The sequence below is a fragment of the Lutra lutra genome, chromosome 4 (genome assembly GCF_902655055.1).
Source record: "Lutra lutra chromosome 4, mLutLut1.2, whole genome shotgun sequence".
NCBI lineage: Eukaryota > Metazoa > Chordata > Mammalia > Carnivora > Mustelidae > Lutra > Lutra lutra.
In genome coordinates, this window is record NC_062281.1 from 162,502,407 (window position 1) to 162,520,232 (window position 17,826).

At 39.5% G+C, this 17,826-nt stretch overlaps 1 protein-coding gene across 4 annotated transcripts in view; it reads left to right on the top strand.

The window, feature by feature from the left end:
* The window catches only part of EIF2B3 (eukaryotic translation initiation factor 2B subunit gamma), a 129,611-nt gene that overhangs the window by 42,272 nt on the left and 69,513 nt on the right, over window positions 1-17,826 (top strand). For all 4 annotated transcript variants that reach the window (XM_047726476.1, XM_047726477.1, XM_047726478.1 and 1 more), the window contains one exon: window positions 6,765-6,876. In XM_047726476.1, coding sequence (XP_047582432.1) covers window positions 6,765-6,876 — 112 coding nt within the window. The remainder of the gene's footprint in view (window positions 1-6,764; window positions 6,877-17,826) is intronic.

The following is a 17,826-nucleotide window of genomic DNA, read 5'->3' on the forward strand; positions in this document are numbered from 1 at the left end:
GATCAAGTCCTGCACTGGGCTCCTTGCTAAGCGGGGAGCCTGCTTCTCCCTCTGCCTGCCGCTCCCCTTCTTGTGCACTGGCTCTCTCTCTCTGACAAATAAATAAAATCTAAAAATTAAAAAAAAAAACTTTAAAGAAAACAAACTAAGCTCATAGATACAGAGAATATATTGGTGGTTTTCAGAGATGGGGAGTGGGAGATAGGAGAAATGGGTAAACTGCTTTTGTTTTATTTTGCTTTAGTTTAAATTGAATTTTTTAGGGGTGCCTGGGTGGCTCAGTTAGTTAAGTGTCTGCCTTCGGCTCAGATCATGATTTGGGGTCCCAGAATCAAGCCCCACATCAGGCTCCCTGCTCTGTGGGGAGCCTGTTTCTCCCATTGCCCCTCCCCCACTTATTCATGCTCGCTCGCTCTCTCTCTCTCTCTCTCTCTCTAATAAATAAATAAAATTTTAAAAAGTAATAGAATAAATTGAATTTTTAGAAATGTAAAGTTACAACCTGCAAAGAAAGGTAGCATGATTTGTGTAATCTTCTGCTTCTTCATTATTCTTTAGGTTGGCAGTTTGGCCTGTTGTAACTGAGTTGGCTCATTTCTGTTCAAGTGATTATCAGCTAGTGTATATTATCTGTTGTGTAAATTATCTATTGTTGCATAACAAATTACCACAAACTTAACATCTTAAAACAATACTGTGGGTCAGGAATCCAGGCATTATTTAGTTGGGCCCTCTGACTCAGAGTCTTTTACAAGGCTGAAATCAATGTGTCATTTAGGGTTGAGGTTTCATCTGAAGGCTCAGCTAGGAAAGGATTTGCTTCTGAGCTCACTTGTTTATTGGCAAAAATTCAGTTCCCTGAGGACTGTTGGACTGAGAGCCTCAGTTTCTAACTGGATGTTGGCCAGAAGCTGCCCTCATTTCCTTATCACTTGGGCCTCTTCAGCAGAACAACTTGCTTCACCAAAGCCAGCAAGGGAAAGAACCTTCTAGCAAGACAGAAGTTACAAAGTTATGTGACTGAATCACAAAAATAGTATCTCATCACCTTTGACACATTCTGTTGGTTAGAAGCAAGCTGCTGGGCCAACCCATATTCAGTGTGTGTGGGGGGGGATACAGAAGGGTGTGACTACTGAGAGGCAATTAGCATTCTTAGAGACGACCTACCACAGTTGGGCTCACAGATATGTCTAGGCCCTCAGCTGTGATAGTTGGGTTTCTCTTTCCATCTAGTCTGTTACCATACTGGGGGCCCAAGCTTGTTCACATGGCAGCAGCACGTTCTAAAAGAGTAAGAGAGGAAACTACAAACAAAGTCTCTTGGATCTAAGCTTGGAACTCAGTCTGTATCACTTTCATTGCATTCTTTAAAGCTAGGGGCTAGGCCAGCCTGGATATAAGGGATGGGGAACTAGACCATAACCTCTTTTTTTTCTTCCCCTCCCATGAGCTCTTTTTTTCCTTCAGTTTTTTATGGTGATAAAATACATGTAAAATTTACCATCTTTTTTTTTTTAATATTTTTATTTATTTATTTGACAGACAGAGATCACAAGTAGGCAGGGAGCCAGGCAGAGAGAGAAGGAGGGGAAGCAGGCTCCCTGCTGAGCAGAGAGCCCGATGTAGGGCTTGATCCCAGGACCCTGGGATCATGACCTGAGCTGAAGGCAGAGGCTTTAAACCACTGAGCCACCCAGGCGCCCCTACCATCTTTTTTTAAGTGTATAGTTCATTGGTGTTAAATACAGTTATAACGCTGTGCAACCATCACCACCATCCATCTCCATAACTCTTTTCATCTTGTGAAACTGGAACTCAGTAACTCCTCATTTCCTCCTCCCCCAAGCCCCCCCGAAGCCAGCATGATACTTTCTGTCTCTATGATTTTGACTACTTTAAGTACCATATGTAAGTGGAATCATACAGTGTTTGGCTTTCTGTCACTGGCTTATTTCATAGTGTAACGCCTCTGAGGTTGATCTGTGCTTAGCATATTGCAGAATTTCCTTCATTTTTAAGGCTGAATTATATTTTCTTGTATGTATATATTGCATTTTGCTTATCCATTACTTTATCAGTGGACACTTGGGTTGCTTTCACATTTCAGCTATTCTGAATAATGCTGTTATGAACAGGGGTGTACACATGTCTCTGTGAAACCCTGCCTCTTGTTTTTTGGGGTGGTATATCCAGAAATAGAATTGCTGAATCATGTGGTAATTCTGTTTGTTTTGTTTTTTTTTTTAAGATTTTATTTATTTATTTGACAGAGAGAGAGCAAGCAAGCACAAGCAGGGGGAGTGGGAGAGGGAGAAGCACACTCCCTGCTGAGCTGGGAGCCCAGTGCGGGGCTTGATCCCAGGACTCTGGGATCATGACCTGAGCCAAGAGCAGATGCAACCAACTCAGCACCCAGGCACCCCTCTATTTTTAATTTTTTGAGGAACTATTTTATATTGTAGCTATACCATTTTACGTTCTAGACCTTACCTCTTGAAGGGAAGAACAACAAATTTGTAACCTTTTAAATCTACTATATAGGGGCGCCTGGGTGGCTCAGTGGGTTAAAGCCTCTGCATTCAGCTGAGGTCATGATCCCAGGGTCCTGGGATTGAGCCCCAAATCAGGCTCTCTGCTCAGTAGGGAGTCTGCTTCCCCTTCTCTCTCTGCCTGCCTCTCTGCCTACTTATGATCTCTCTCTGTCAAATAAATAAATAAAATCTTAAAAAAAAAAATAAATCTACTATATACATTTTTTCCATAATTGAAGTATTTTTATTTTATGTACCGTGAGTTGGCATTAAGGGAGGTATCTAGGAGATCTACAGTTAAGGTAGGTATCTTGGATGACCCATTTAAGGAAGTTCACTAAATCCAACTTAATGAAGCCTTCACGTACTTACAGAAACACTGGCAGCATATTGAAGTCAGATTTCAGGATGAGAACATGCTGGTTTGAGCAGCCATGGCAAGAACAAGAACCCTGACCAAATTTTCTCAGATGGCTCCCATAGAGCTGCTGGTAACCCAGCCTGCTCTCTCAGCTGCAATGAGGCAAAAGGGCTACTATATACATTTTTAGTTTTGATTTGCTATATTTTGTTTAGGATCCTTGTACTTATGTAATAAATTAATATGCCTGTAATTTTCCTTTCTCATAATATTTTTTTCTGGTCTTGGCATCAGGATCCTGCTAGCCTTATAAAATGAGGAAATGAAATTCCCTACTATAATGGCCAACATAATGCCTGTCATAGGGGAGGTGCACAAGTACATTTATTAGTTGAATGAATGAATGGATAAGTAAATGACTATAGAAGAAACAAAAGGGTCAGGCAGACTAGTAAAAATCAACTAGAAAAAAATTATGAGTAGTTGACAGAATTTTTTTAATGGAAATTCATAGTTTTAACTGTTTTCTTAATCTCATTTTTTTAGTCTTCTTAGGATAGACATTCTGATATTTCTTGCTCTGCTCCCAAAGTAGAATTTACATTGTTAGAACAGAAAGAAATCTTTCCCAGGTTCCTATAATTTGTAGCATATTCGTAGGTCCCAGTTACTATGGTAGCTACGAGGAAGCAAATATAGGGAGGGGACCCTGAGAGTGAGGAATGTGAGTAAAGAGCACATAGCTGAAACATGGACTGTGGAAATCACTGCTCCCAGGACATTCAGTAATTCAAGGTTTTGTGGGCTGAAGGACTTGGATAGAGTAAGCACTCCAAATTATATCCAAAAATAACATCTGTGTGTTTCTTTTTAAAATATTGGCTCATAATCAGACTGTTGCAGACTGTTATATTCTCAAGTTTCCTTGTAATGGATGAATTAATATATGTCATATCTACTGTGTGGCATTTGAAATTCTCTGCAAAATTCACTTCAACTGAAATTTCCTGTAAAACTTACCTTCAAATTGGTAATCGGTATTATTTACCCTTCCTTCTTTGGAGTTCACTAATTTTGGTTATTGAGGAAAAAAAAAACCCCAACGTATAACTTGGGTTTTTTTTAGTTTATTTATTTATTTAAGTAATCTCTACACCTAGTGTGGGGCTCAAATTCATGGCTGTGAGATCAAGAGTCACATACATACTCTTCTGATGAGCCAGCCATGCGCCCCAACATATAACTTTTTTTTTTTAAAGATTTTATTTATTTATCTATTTGACAGAAAGAGAGATCACATAGGTGGAGAGGCAGGCAGAGAGAGAAGGAAGCAGGCTTCCCACCGAGCGGAGAGCCCGATGCGGGGCTCGATCCCAGGACCCTGGGATCATGACCTGAGCCAAAGGCAGAGGCTTTAATGCACTGAGCCACCCAGGCGCCCCCCAACATATAACTTTTTATGATAGTTTTTCCCTATTTAGATTCAGATGCTACAGATGAATAGATGACCAGAAACCATCTGAAGGAGAGAATGCTTTCAAGCACCTGGGCTAAACACATTATACACTTGAGTAATACATTTGGTTCTAGGTGTACAGGCAGTTGCAGCCAACAATGAAGCATGTTCAGTTATGTAGTAACTGTTGTCTGTCAGTAGGAGGCAGACAAACTCATCTTTAGAAATACTAGAGGATCGGGGCGCCTGGGTGGGGCTCAGTGGGTTAAAGCCTCTGCCTTCAGCTCAGATCATGATCCCAGGGTCCTGGGATCGAGCCCCGCATCGGGCTCTCTGCTCAGCGGGGAGCCTGCTTCCTCCCCTCTCTCTCTGCCTGCCTCTCTGCCTACTTGTGATCTCTGTCTGTCAAATAAATTAAAAAAAAAAAATTAAAAAAAAAAAAAAGGAAAGAAAGAAATACTAGAGGATCTAGAGGCTCCTGAGTGGCCTGGTTGATTAAGCATCGGGCTCTTGATCTCAAGGTCATGAGTTCAAGCCCCACGTTGGGATCCAAACTGTACGTGGAGCCTGCTTAAAAAAAGAAAGGAAGAAAAAAGCAGTATTATTTTTCTAGAGCTCAACTATTTTTTTCTTTTTCAAAGAGATCCTTCCTTTATTTGATTGCTGTGAGGACCAAATGAGAGTATGCATTTTGTTTAGTTTTTTAAAACATGAACATTTTATTTAATGTTTGAGTTAAGCTCTTATACAGGTTATAAGAGCTTTGCAAATATTAACTGATTTATTCCTCATAATAAGCCTGTGTGAGGTAAACACTATTATGATACACATTTTGCAGATGAAACTGAGGGATGGAAACGTATCTTGCTCAAAGACATATAGCTAGTAAGTGGGATTTATACCCAGGTGGTTAGGTCTCAAAGGCATTCTTTATCATGATGCTACACTTCCTCTATGTGAAAATGCTTTTGTAAGCTATAGATAGATACTGTTAGTAGTTTTTATTAAGTGCCTGACACTATACTAGATGTTACAGGAGATATAAAGGAATCATAAGCCTGCCTTAGAAGAATTTATAATCTGGTTAGGGAAAGAAATATAATACAGAAAACAGCAATAATACAACAGCCTGTAACATCACCATCTACCAGAGAACTCTCCACAATAGTAAATAGGCACCTTGTTTTCTTTCAGTGCTCTCTTACACAGCATAAAATCTAATAGATATATGGTTAATGTTGATTAATGTACATATCCTTAAATAATGTTATTCCCACTTCCACAGTGAGGAGACCTTGGGTGTTATTTGCAGAGAAAGAATTCCTTTTTATACTGATCTTCTGTGCCATGTAATGAGTTTATGGACTATCCATTTATTTGGCTTTTTTTTTTTTCATTAACATATAATATATTATTTGCCCCAGGGGTACAGGTCTGTGAATCATCAGGCTTACACACTTCACAACACTCACCGTAGTACATACCTCCCCAATGTCCATAACTCAACCACCCTCTCCATAACCCCCTTGGCTTTTTATTTTTGATTTTTATTTTTGACAAAAATTCTGTATATTTAAAGTATGCAGTGATGTTTTGACATATGTAGACATGATTATGAAATGATTGCCACAGTCAAACGAACATAACTACCACCTCCTTAACTCTTAGTTTTTGGGATAATTTCACATTTACAGAATGATTACAAAATTAGTAGAGAACTTATATATCCTTTACCCAGATTCCCCAAATGTTAACATTTGTCCTATCATTTGCTCTCCTTGTGATATACTTTCAATATATAATGTGTATAAACAATATATTACATATACTATTATTATTTTTCTTAGCTATTTGAGAATAAGTTGCAGGTATGATTCCCTTTGCCTTTATTTTTTTTTTTAAGATTTTATTTATTTATTTGAGAGAGAGACAGTGAGAGAGAGCATGAGCGAGGAGAAGGTGAGAGAGAGAAGCAGACTCCCCATGGAGCTGGGAGCCCGATGCGGGACTCGATCCCGGGACTCCCAGGATCATGACCTGAGCCGAAGGCAGTCGTCCAACCAACTGAGCCACCCAGGCGTCCCTTCCCTTTGCCTTTAAATACATCTGTGTATATCCTGTCCCCCCCTCACTGCCACCCAGAAAAGACAGTCTGTTAAAACAGAAAATTACACTGCTACAATACTTTAATCTACAAATCTTATTCAGACTTCACCAGTTAACCTAACACTATCCTTTAGAACAATACAAAAACATTTTGACTAGCCATGTTTTAAACATTGTGGTATGTGCTGTATGACAATCCTGTATTTTGTTCCAAGAGAATTGTGAGCAGGTGTCCTGTCCCCCTGACTTCGTCATGCAGGCAGAGGCAAATGGCTTTGTTTGATTTCCCTTCTTTTGTATGATCCAGTGGAGCAGCGTGACTTCATCGGAGTGGACAGCACAGGAAAGAGGCTGCTCTTCATGGCTAATGAAGCGGACTTGGATGAAGAGCTGGTCGTTAAGGGATCCATCCTGCACAAGTAAGCCCTAGGGTTTTCTTTCTGGCAGTTCTCCTGGTCTTAAAACAAAATAAAACCACCCAGTGGGTGGGAAAGGGGGAATGAACGCTAGATTATACTGTGTGAAATTGACAAAAGTATGTGACTGTTTTCCCATGAGACAGGATGAAGGCTTTTCTTCACTGTACAAGCTTAGCTTTTCCCTGTGTCTTTTTTGCCAAGGTAGATTCAAATCCTGCATAGCAGTAGGGCAAAGCAGCTGTGGGGAGAAGAGGGAACAGGACTGTCTTTCTAAAAGTGTTCTGGAGCTTCCTTTTCTTTAATTGTGGTAAGCACACAACATAAAATTTACCATCTAATCCACTTTTAAGTGTACAGTTCACTAGTGTTAAACATATTCACATTGTTGTGGAACAGATCTCCAGAACTTTTTCATCTTGCAGAACTAAAGTTCTGCATCTGTTGAACAATAGCTCTTCCCTTTTTCCTGTCCCCAGCTCCTGGTAACTGCCATTCAACTCTCTGTTTCTATGAATTTGATTATGTTAGATGCCTCAGATAAGTAGAATTATGCAGTATTTGTCCTTTGTTAACTGGCTTATTTCACTTAGTATAAAATCCTCAGGGTTCATCCATGTTGTAGCACGTGTCAGAATGCCTTCCTTTGTAAGGCTACATAATATTCCGTTGTGTGGACATGCCACATTTTTTTTAAATGTATTCATCTCTCAGCAGACACTTGAGTCACTTCCACCTCTTGGCTGTTGTGAATAATGCTGCAGTGAACATGGGTGTGCACATATCCCTTTGAGATCCTGCTTTGAATTCTTTTGGATATACACCCAGAAGTGGGATTGCTAGATTCTATGACAGTTCTAGTTTCAGTGTTTGGAGAAACCTCTCTACTGTTTTCTATAGTGACTGTGCTGTTTTACAATCACACCAACAGTGCACAAATGTTCTAGTTTCTCTGCATTCTCTACATTTCTCAACACTTGTTATTTTCTGGTTTTTGATAGTAGCCATCGTAATGGCTACAAATAGGCAACCCAGTCACACATCTTCTTTAATCAGCATTTATTGAGTGCTTGCCCACTATGGACTTTTTCTTCAGAAGCCACCATACTCAGAGCTGTACTGTCTGATACCAGTACACAGGAAAGTTTGAAAACTGTTTGGAGTCTGAGTTTGACTTGTCTGTGGTTTTGTCCCAGATTGCAGTTCTCTGTTATTCTACTTTTTTTTTTAAGATTTTATTTATTTATTTGACAGAAAGAGATCACAAGTAGGCAGAGAGGCAGGCAGAGAGAGGGGGAAGCAGGCTCCCTGCCAAGCAGAGAACTTGATGCAGGGCTCGATTCCAGGACCCTGGGATCTGGACCTGAGCTGAAGGCAGAGGCTTAACCAACTGAGCCACCCAGGCGCTCCTGTAATTCTTGATTAAACCCATTTTGCTGCTTAAAAACAAAACAAAATAAAACAAAAATGTTTGAAGCCTGGATGAAACTAATGTAAAAGGAGTAAATTGGGAAAGAAAAGTATCTTACTTATTGTTTTGCTACCTAGCACAACAGAGGTAGGGGACGTATTTCAAATTATGTAATTTAATGAAAATGAAATCAAATTCTAGCTTTAGCTAGCCCAATTACCCCAATGGGTTAGAGTTTGGTATTAGAGGCTTTGTTTTCTCGTCAATAAAAATGGGTTTGATAATAATAGGGCTGCATGGGGAATAAATGTATGTAAAACAACCTAACACCTCTTTCATAATAAGTCGTCAAAAAATAGTAGACATTATTATTATTTCTAAACAAATAGACAATGCTTGAAAAATACATGCATAATATCACTTCCAGATTAAAATTTGTTGTTTCAGATTACATCACAAACTTCCCCCTGACTAGTTCCTAATTAAATGTGAAAAACTCAATTAATATAAAACTGGCAGAAGGGGTTGTCTGGGCGGCTCAGTCAGTTAAGCGTCTACCTTTGGCTCAGATCATGATCTCAGGAGTCCCACACTGGGCTCCTTACTCAGCGGGAAGCCTCCTTCGCCCTCTGCCTGATGCACCTTCACCCAGCCCCTGTGCGTGTGCATTCAAGCTGTCTCCCTCTCTCTCTGACAAATAAATAAAATCTTTTTACCAAATAAATAAAAAAAAAACTGGCAGAAATTTCAATAATGGCAGAGTAAGATAATTAAATATAATAAAGCTTAAAAATTGTTGGTCAAGGAAAGAAACAAGATTCTGACAAGAAACAGGAAGGAATAGGGGCACCTGGGTGACTCAGTCTGTTAAGCATCTGCCTTTGGCTCAGGTTATGATCCCAGGGTCCTAGATCAGGCTCCCTGCTCATCAGGGAGCCTGCTTTTCCCTCTGCACCTCTCCCTGCTCATGCTCTCTCTCTCTCTCTCTCTCATATAAAAAAAAGAGGGGCGCCTGGGTGGCTCAGTGGGTTAAGGCCTCTACCTTCGGCTCGGGTCATGATCCCAGGGTTCTGGGATCAAGCCCCGTATCGGGATCTCTGCTTGGCAGGGAGCCTGCTTTCTCCTCTCTCTCTCTCTGCCTGCCTCTCTGCCTACTTGTGATCTCTGTCTGTCAAATAAATAAAATCTTTAAAAAAAAAAAAAGAAAAAAAGGAAGAAGAAGAAGAAAGAAAGAGAAAGGAATAAAGGTAGGCTCCCAATTCCACCCTATCACCGCTCACCAGAAGCCATACTGATATATTAATGAAATCCTGCAAATTCTCACTAATAGCTCCATAGCTGGAAAGAAGCAAACTGAACACGTATCTGTACTTCTATCTTCTTCTGACTGAGGAGCAGTGGGAACAACTATTTGCAAGTAAATGATGAAGCAGAGAAAATGAACAACGAGGCTGACTCTTTAACAGAAACAAAATATCAAGCCTACAAATGAATAGGTGACGTAATATAAAGCTGGAAGCTATTCCTCCATAGGAATAGAATATACCCCTTAATTATGTGGAATGAAACAAGAATATATAACAGAATCTCAGGAAAGAAAAATATTTTAATAGAGATTCTGCAGTTCCTTAGCCGTGTTCCCTATGTTCCTTCTACATTCCCTGAAGCCATAGAAAAGTACACAGAATACAAAATAAGCAGCACTACTGAGCATTTGCCCAAAGAAAACAAAAACAGAAATTTGAAAAGATATGTGCATTTATGTTTATTGCAGCATTATTTACAGTGGATATAGTAGCAACCTGTGTCCACTGATAGATGAATGGATAAAGAAGATGTGGTGGGGCACCTGGGTGGCTCAGTTCGTTAGGCATCTCAGTTCGTTAGGCATGAGGTCATGATCCCCAGGGCCTGGGATCGAACCCTACATGGGGCTCCCTACTTAGTGGGGAGTCTACTTCTCCGTGTCCCTCTGCTTCTCCTCCTTGCTCATTATCTCTCTCTCTCTCTTTCTCTCTCTAGTAAATAAAATAAAATCCTTTTTTTAAAGAAAATTTTTAAAAAAAATAAAAAAACAGGGACGCCTGGGTGGCTCAGTTGGTTAAGCAGCTGCCTTCGGCTCAGGTCATGATCCCAGCGTCCTGGGATCAAGTCCCACATCGGGCTCCTTGCTCATCAGGGAGCCTGCTTCTCCCTCTGCCTCTGCCTGCCATTCTGTCTGCCTGTGCTTGCTCTCTCTCCCTCTCTCTGACAAATAAATAAATAAAATCTTTTAAAAAAAATTAAAAAAATAAAAAATAAAAAACAGAAACAGAGCCATAAATAAAGAGAACAAACTGGTGGTAGCCAGAGGGGAGGAAAGTGAGGATGGACAAAAAGAGGTAAAGGATAGAAGGTACAGGCCTCAAGTTAATGGGATGAGTAAGTCACAGGTATGAAAGATTCAACACAGGGAGTTTAGTCAATAGTATTATAATAGCATTGTATGGTGACAGATAGTAGCTACACTTCTGGTGAGCATAGTAAAAGGTGTCAAATCACAGTGTTGTACACATGAAACTAATGTAACATTGTGTATCCACTATACTTCAATATAAACAAAAAGGAAAAAAATCACCACCACACATAGTAGTTGGTCTCAGATACAGGAGGATAAGAGGTAAGAACTCATCCATATCATATCAAAATAAATAAAACAAGCACGGACAAGACCAAAAGAATCAGTATGTCAACTACGGAAACATACAGCAAACAAATGAAAGCAAGAAAAATACTCTGAAAAGACAACGTATCCTGAAAAAAACATAATTCAATGACTAGAATTTCCTGTACTATACAGCTATAAAGCAACTCATCAAAATGTGAATTTAATAAATAAAAATCCAGTGATGAGGTGATAAAACAACATGAGATAAAAGAAGATATTATAGAACTAAGAAAATAAATTGAGAACTAATTAAAATAGCAAAGAACACAACAGATACCACTGAAAATCAAATTATTGACATAGAGGAAAGGCTTGAGGTATTTAGTGATTTTGATGAAAAAAGAAATGATTAAAAATTATAGCGAATCTCGGGCGCCTGGGTGGCTCAGTGGGTTAAGCCGCTGCCTTCGGCTCAGGTCATGATCTCAGGGTCCTGGGATCGAGTCCCGCATCGGGCTCTCTGCTCAGCAGGAAGCCTGCTCCCCCCCCCCCTCTTTCTCTGCCTGCCTCTCTGTCTACTTGTGATCTCTCTCTGTCAAATAAATTTAAAAAAAAAAATCTTAAAAAAAAATTATAGCGAATCTAATAGGAAAAAAAAAAGACAAAGAGGACTCAATAAGTTAATATCTCTGAAAAAGAGAACTAAACATGTGGCCAAAGGCTGTATTCAAAGATATAAGGCCTTCTTGGCAAACTAGTTTAAGGCTTTTAATATAAAGATAGAAGGGCTAAGTAAATATGATGACTTCTGAAATCCCACTAAAACAGCAAGATGGAGATTTTAGAGAGGGATAAATCCAGAAGACTAAAGAAGATTAAAAACAAAAAGGCAGGGATGCCTGGGTGGCTCAGTTGGTTAAGCAGCTGCCTTTGGCTCAGGTCATGATTCCAGCATCCTGGGATCGAGTCCCACATCAGGCTCCTTGCTCAGCAGGGAGCCTGCTTCTCCCTCTGCCTCTGCCTGCCACTCTGTCTGCCTGTGCTTTCTCTCTCTCTGACAAATAAATAAATAAAATCTTAAAAAAAAAAAAAAAAAAACACGAAAAGGCAACAACCATAGTTTGGAAACAGGAAAGCAGGACAGCTGAAGGTACCTGAGAAAGCTGAATGCTAAGCCAGCAGTGGGCGAAGCTGAACTGTAGACTGATTTACCCTACAAAACTCTAAGTAGTCAAGATTCAGCAGTACCAAGTATATCCAAAAGTGAAGCTAAAAACTGGATTACTTGAGAATTCGTCCAAACTGTAGATAGATGCTCAGATTTCCTCCCCACCAAACCTCATAAGATTTATTCTTGGAAGAGGGTAAAGTAGATCTCTGGATTGGGGCACTAGGCATGAATGAGGTTAGAGGTACCATACAAAGAATGGGGGGTACAATACCAAAAAAAAGTTAACGTATGTCCTGAGGTCTTTAGCTTCTGTCTCCCACTTAGCTTCTATATACCAGCAGCCAAGCTTGTATCTGTCAAGCAAGGATATTAGAAGATTCTTCTCTTTGGTAAAAGACAGTCCAAGAGGAGACCTAAAGACATAGACATCAGGGAATCCCCACCGGAAAACCCATTTCTTGGGTCATCCTACCTTGAATTTCAAAGTTGACAAAGCTCATCACATGTTGGGTGTTCACAGTGAAATATTTATTGTGCCACTCTTAAATTTAGATAAAAAAGAAACAGAGATTACAAGATGTAGGGGCCGGAACAAACAGAAAAAAAACCCAAGTTAGCAGAAAACCCAATAGAAATTGTTCAGAGAGAAGAAAACTTCAAAAGTAACATTACTCAGAAAGATTCACTAATATTTGAGCATCTGAATATCACTATCCTAGGAGATAGGAATACAGCAGCAAACAAAGTGCACCAAAATCCTTGCCCTCATTGAGAGATGAGAGAATACTGCATTCATGAACCCAAAAGCAGAATGCTATATTAAAAAGGGAGCATTTAATGGCACAGAAATAGACATGGAGATCAGTGGAACAGAATAGAGAGCCCAGAAATAAACCCATGATTTATATGGACAATTAACTTATGACAAAGGAGCCAAGAATATACAATATAGAAAAGATGGTCTCTTCGATAAGTGGTGCTGAGAAAACTGGACAGCTGCTACAAAAGAATGAAACTGGACCACTTTCTAACATCATACACAAAAATAAACTCAAAGTGGATTAAAGACTAAATGTGAGACCTGGAAATATGAAAGTCCTAGAAGAGAACACAGGCAATAATTTCTCTGACATTGACCATAACAACATTTTTCTATATGTCTCCTAAGGCAAGGAAAACAAGAACAAAAATAAACTATTGGGACTACATTGCAGTAAAAAGCTTTTGCCCAGAAAAGAAAACCATCAACAAAACAAAAAGGCAGCCCACTGAATGGGAGAAGATATTTGCAAACGATATATCCAATAAGAGGTTAATATCCAAAATATATATATAAAGCACTTACCCAGGGTGCCTGGGTAGCTTGGTCAGTTAAGCATCCAACTCTTGGTTTCTGCTCAGGTCGTGATCTCATATTTCGTGGGATCAAGGCCCATGTTGGGCTCCATGCTCAGGAGGGAATCTGCTTGAGATTCTCTCCCTCTACCCCTGACCCAACATGTGTATGTGCTTGCTCTCACTCTCTCTCAAATAAACAAATCTTTAAAAAGAACTAGACAACTCAACACCAAAAAAAAAAAAACTGACTTAAAAGTGGACAGAAGACCTGAATAGACATATTTCCAAAGAAGACAGACAGAGAGCCAGCAGACACATAAAGAGATGTTCAACATCACTCATCATCAGGGAAATGCAAATCAAAACCACAGTGAGCAGGCACCTTGGGTGGCTCAGTCGGTTAAGTGACTGACTTCACCTCAGGTCTTGATCTCAGAGTCCTGGGATCAAGCCTGTGTCGGGCTCCCCATTTAGTAGGAAATCTGTTTGTCCCTCTCCCTCTCCATCTGTCCCTCCTCCCGCTCATGCTCTCTCTTTCTATCTCCCAAATAAATAAATAAAATCTTTTTTTAAAAAAGCAAACCCACAATGAGCTATTACCTTACACCTGGCAGAATGGCTAAAATAAAAAAGACAAGAAACAACAAGTGTTGGTGAGGATGTGGAGAAAAAGAAACCCTCATGCACTGTTGGTGGGGATATAAATTGGTACAGCCACTGTGAAAAACAGGATGGAGGTTCCTCAAAAACTTAAAAATAGAAATACCATGTGACCCAGTAATTCTACTATTTGCTGTTTATCCAAAGAAAATGAAAACACTAATTTGAAAAGACATATGCACCCCTGTGTTTATTGCAGCATTATTTACAATAGCCAAGAGATGGAAGAACCCTAGGTGTCCATCAATAGATGAATGTATAAAGAAGTTGTGGTATGTATGTGTACACACACACACACACACACACACATACACACACACACACACACACATACACACACACACGAATATTATGCAGCCATTAAAAAGGTGAGATCTTGCCATTTGCAACACCATGAATGGACCTAGAGGTTTATGCTAAATGAAGTCAGACTGAGAAAGACAAAAGCCATATATTTTACTTACATATGGAATCTAAAAAATTAAATAAAAAACAAAAAAGCAGAATCAGAGCTATAAATACAGAGAACAAACTGATGGTTACCAGAGGGAAGGAGAGTGAAGGGTTGAGCAAAATAGGTAAAGGGGAGTGGGAGATACAGGCTTCCAGTTACGGAATGAATAAATCATGGAAATGAAGGGTACAGCTTAGGGAATATACAGTCAATGATACTGTAATAGCATTCTTTGGTAGCTGCACTGGTGGTGAAGCTAGCATAAAGGTATAGAGATGTTGAATTACTACATTGTGGTCAAGTATACTAAAAAAATTTTTTTTAAGGGGACCATTTGGTAAAAATGAAAAACTCAATAGAAAGGTTGAAAATTTTGGGGAAATTTTTGAAAAATGTCTCACAAAGCAAAATAAAACAACAGATTGATGAAAAATAATAAGAAAACTAAAGGAGCAACCTAAGATGTCCAACATTTGATATTAGGAGTTCCAGAAAAAGAGAACAGAGAAAATGGAGAGGGGAGATAGCATCAATGAAGAAATATAAAAAACATTTCTCAGAACGAAAGGAGCTGGGTTTCTAAACTGAAAGGAAACAGTGCCCAGCAGAATGCATGAAAAGAAACATACCAAGGTTGTCATTGTGAAATGTGAGAACATTTTACTGTTATAACACTGATGTCAAAGAGAAGATCCAAGAAGCTTCTAGATGGGAGGGGAGATATCATACATAAAGGAACTAAAACAGCTTTGAACTTTTAACAGCAGCACTAGAAACTATAAAACAATGGAGGACAGCTTTCAAAATTCTTAAATCTATATGTAGTCAAACAATCAACTATGAGAGTAGAATAAGCATTTTACAGACAATTGCTTTCCAAGCATCTGTTTTCAGAAAGCTGCTAGAGAATTTATAACACCAAAACCCTGGCATAATCTAAGAAAGAAAGACATGGGATTATAGGATTATAGGAAGAAGAAACCCTAGGATTCCAAGATAACACCTTCGCTCTGGGTGTAGATGGCAATCAGACCAGATTGGAATAGGTCAGAAAGCTTTGGGAATAATGTCCTCAGGATACTCATATTTTTTCTGACAAAAATGACAAAATACTTGGTGTGTCTCAACATTTTGAGAGGAGTTTTGAGCACTTGGTGGTTAGTTTAGGGTTGAATTATTGATAAGTATCTGGAAAACTAAGAAATGGGAGAAAACAGTAATACCAAGGCAAACAAAAATATGCAGGAAAAAAATTAACCATTAGTTACTGAATGTTTCAGCTGTAACTTATGTTTATATATGCATCATAATGTAATCACTGATTTGATCTAACCAAAATCATGATAATTACTTTGGAAAGATGACAGGGAGGGTTAGTGTATTGAAGACACAAGGAAAGATGAGAGATAAACTTCCTCTTTGATAGTTAATAGCCATAATAACAAACTTCAATTATTGAACTAACCAAAACAGTAAAATTAGGGAGGTAAAAGGTAAGGAAGTATGGGTATATGTCGTAGGGGCAGGGCTGGTCATGAAAGAAAGCTAAATCCTTATCTTCCATAGTGGGAAATCAACAGATAATGTCTGAAATGGAAAAACTAAGGAATATCAATATTAGAATGTTACTAGAAATACAGATATAAATACTAAATGGATCCACTAAAATAATTGAAAATGGGTGCTTCTGGGGAACAGAAAATGGGGAGGGGAGGAAATAAAGGACTGAAATTTTTCATTGTAAGCCTTGAGAAACTATTTAACTTTACTTATGTAAAGTATGTGCATATGTAATTTTAATTAAATTAAAAACAAGATAAAATACAATAAAAATTCCTGAATCAAGTAAAAATCTGCAGATCTTAAGAATCTGCAAATTTAGGGGCGCCTCGGTGGCTCAGTGGGTTAAAGCCTCTGCCTTCGGCTCAGGTCATGATCCTGGGGTCCTGGGATCGAGCCCCGCATCAGGCTCTCTGCTCCTTGGAGAACCTGCTTCCTCCTCTCTCTCTCTGCCTGCCTCTCTGCCTACTTGTGATCTCTGTCTGTCAAATAAATAAATAAAATCTTCAAAAAAAATTTAAAATTAAATAAAAAAGAATCTGCAAATTTTATGGGGCACCGGGGTGCTGCGTCAGTTAAGCGTCTGCCTTCAGCTCAGGTCATGATCCCAGGGTCCTGGGATCCAGCCTTGCATCAGGCTCCCTGCTCAGCAGAGAGCCTGCTTCTCCCTCTGCCTCTCCCCCACTCATGCTCTCTCTAACTCTCTCTCTCTCAATAAATAAAATATTTTTAAAAGAATCTCCAATGGGGCGCCTGGGTGGCTCAGTGGGTTAGGCCGCTGCCTTCGGCTCAGGTCATGATCCCAGGTCCTGGGTTCAAGCCCCACATCGGGCTTTCTGCTCGGTGGGGAGCCTGCTTCCTCCTCTCTCTCTGCCTGCCTCTCTGCCTACTTGTGATTTCTCTCTGTCAAAATAAATGAATTAAAAAAAAAAAAAAAGAATCTCCAACAAATTTTAAGAGTATTGTGTGTTCTAAGAAAATTTGGCCAGAAGCACGCATGCATGCTCTCTCTCTCAAATAAACAAGCGAAATCTTTTTTAAAAAATAAATAAATATAAAGGCGTCAGGAAGACATTCTCAAACATGAAGGGGCTCACAAATATGGCATCTATGAGCCCTCCTTGGGGTGAAAAAAAATAACTTCTTGACAGCTAGCTACCATGTCATGAGAACATTCAAGCAGGTTATGGAGAAACCCATGTGGTGAGGAACTGCCAGCAACTACATTAGTGAACTTGGAAGCAGATAATCTGAGACTTGTCAGCAGCCATGCTGAAAGCGGCTTCTCCTCCAGTCAGCCTCAAGCTGACTGCAGCCCTTGGCCAGCAGCTTGACTGCAGCCTCATGAGATAACCTCAGTCAGAACCATGAAACCACTCCCCAATTCCAAACACTGAGATAATAATTTGTTATTTTAAACCTCTGAGTTTGAAGTAATTTGTTATATAACTATAGATGACCAGTAAAATTCTCAATCTCTAGGCTTTGGATCAAGAGTCTTTCAGAAACAATGAAGTTGAAAGACATCTTGGAGAGAAAAAAATAACGTGCTTATATAGCCCAGTTCCTTTCCTTTCCGCCTCAGTTTGCTCCCCGCGTATCTTGGAAGTAGGGAAGGTCACGTGGCTGTATATGTGGGACACATCCTGTCTTAGCTGGATGCCTTTGCTAAGATCTTGGACAAACTGTCAGCTCAGTCAGAAACATGAAGG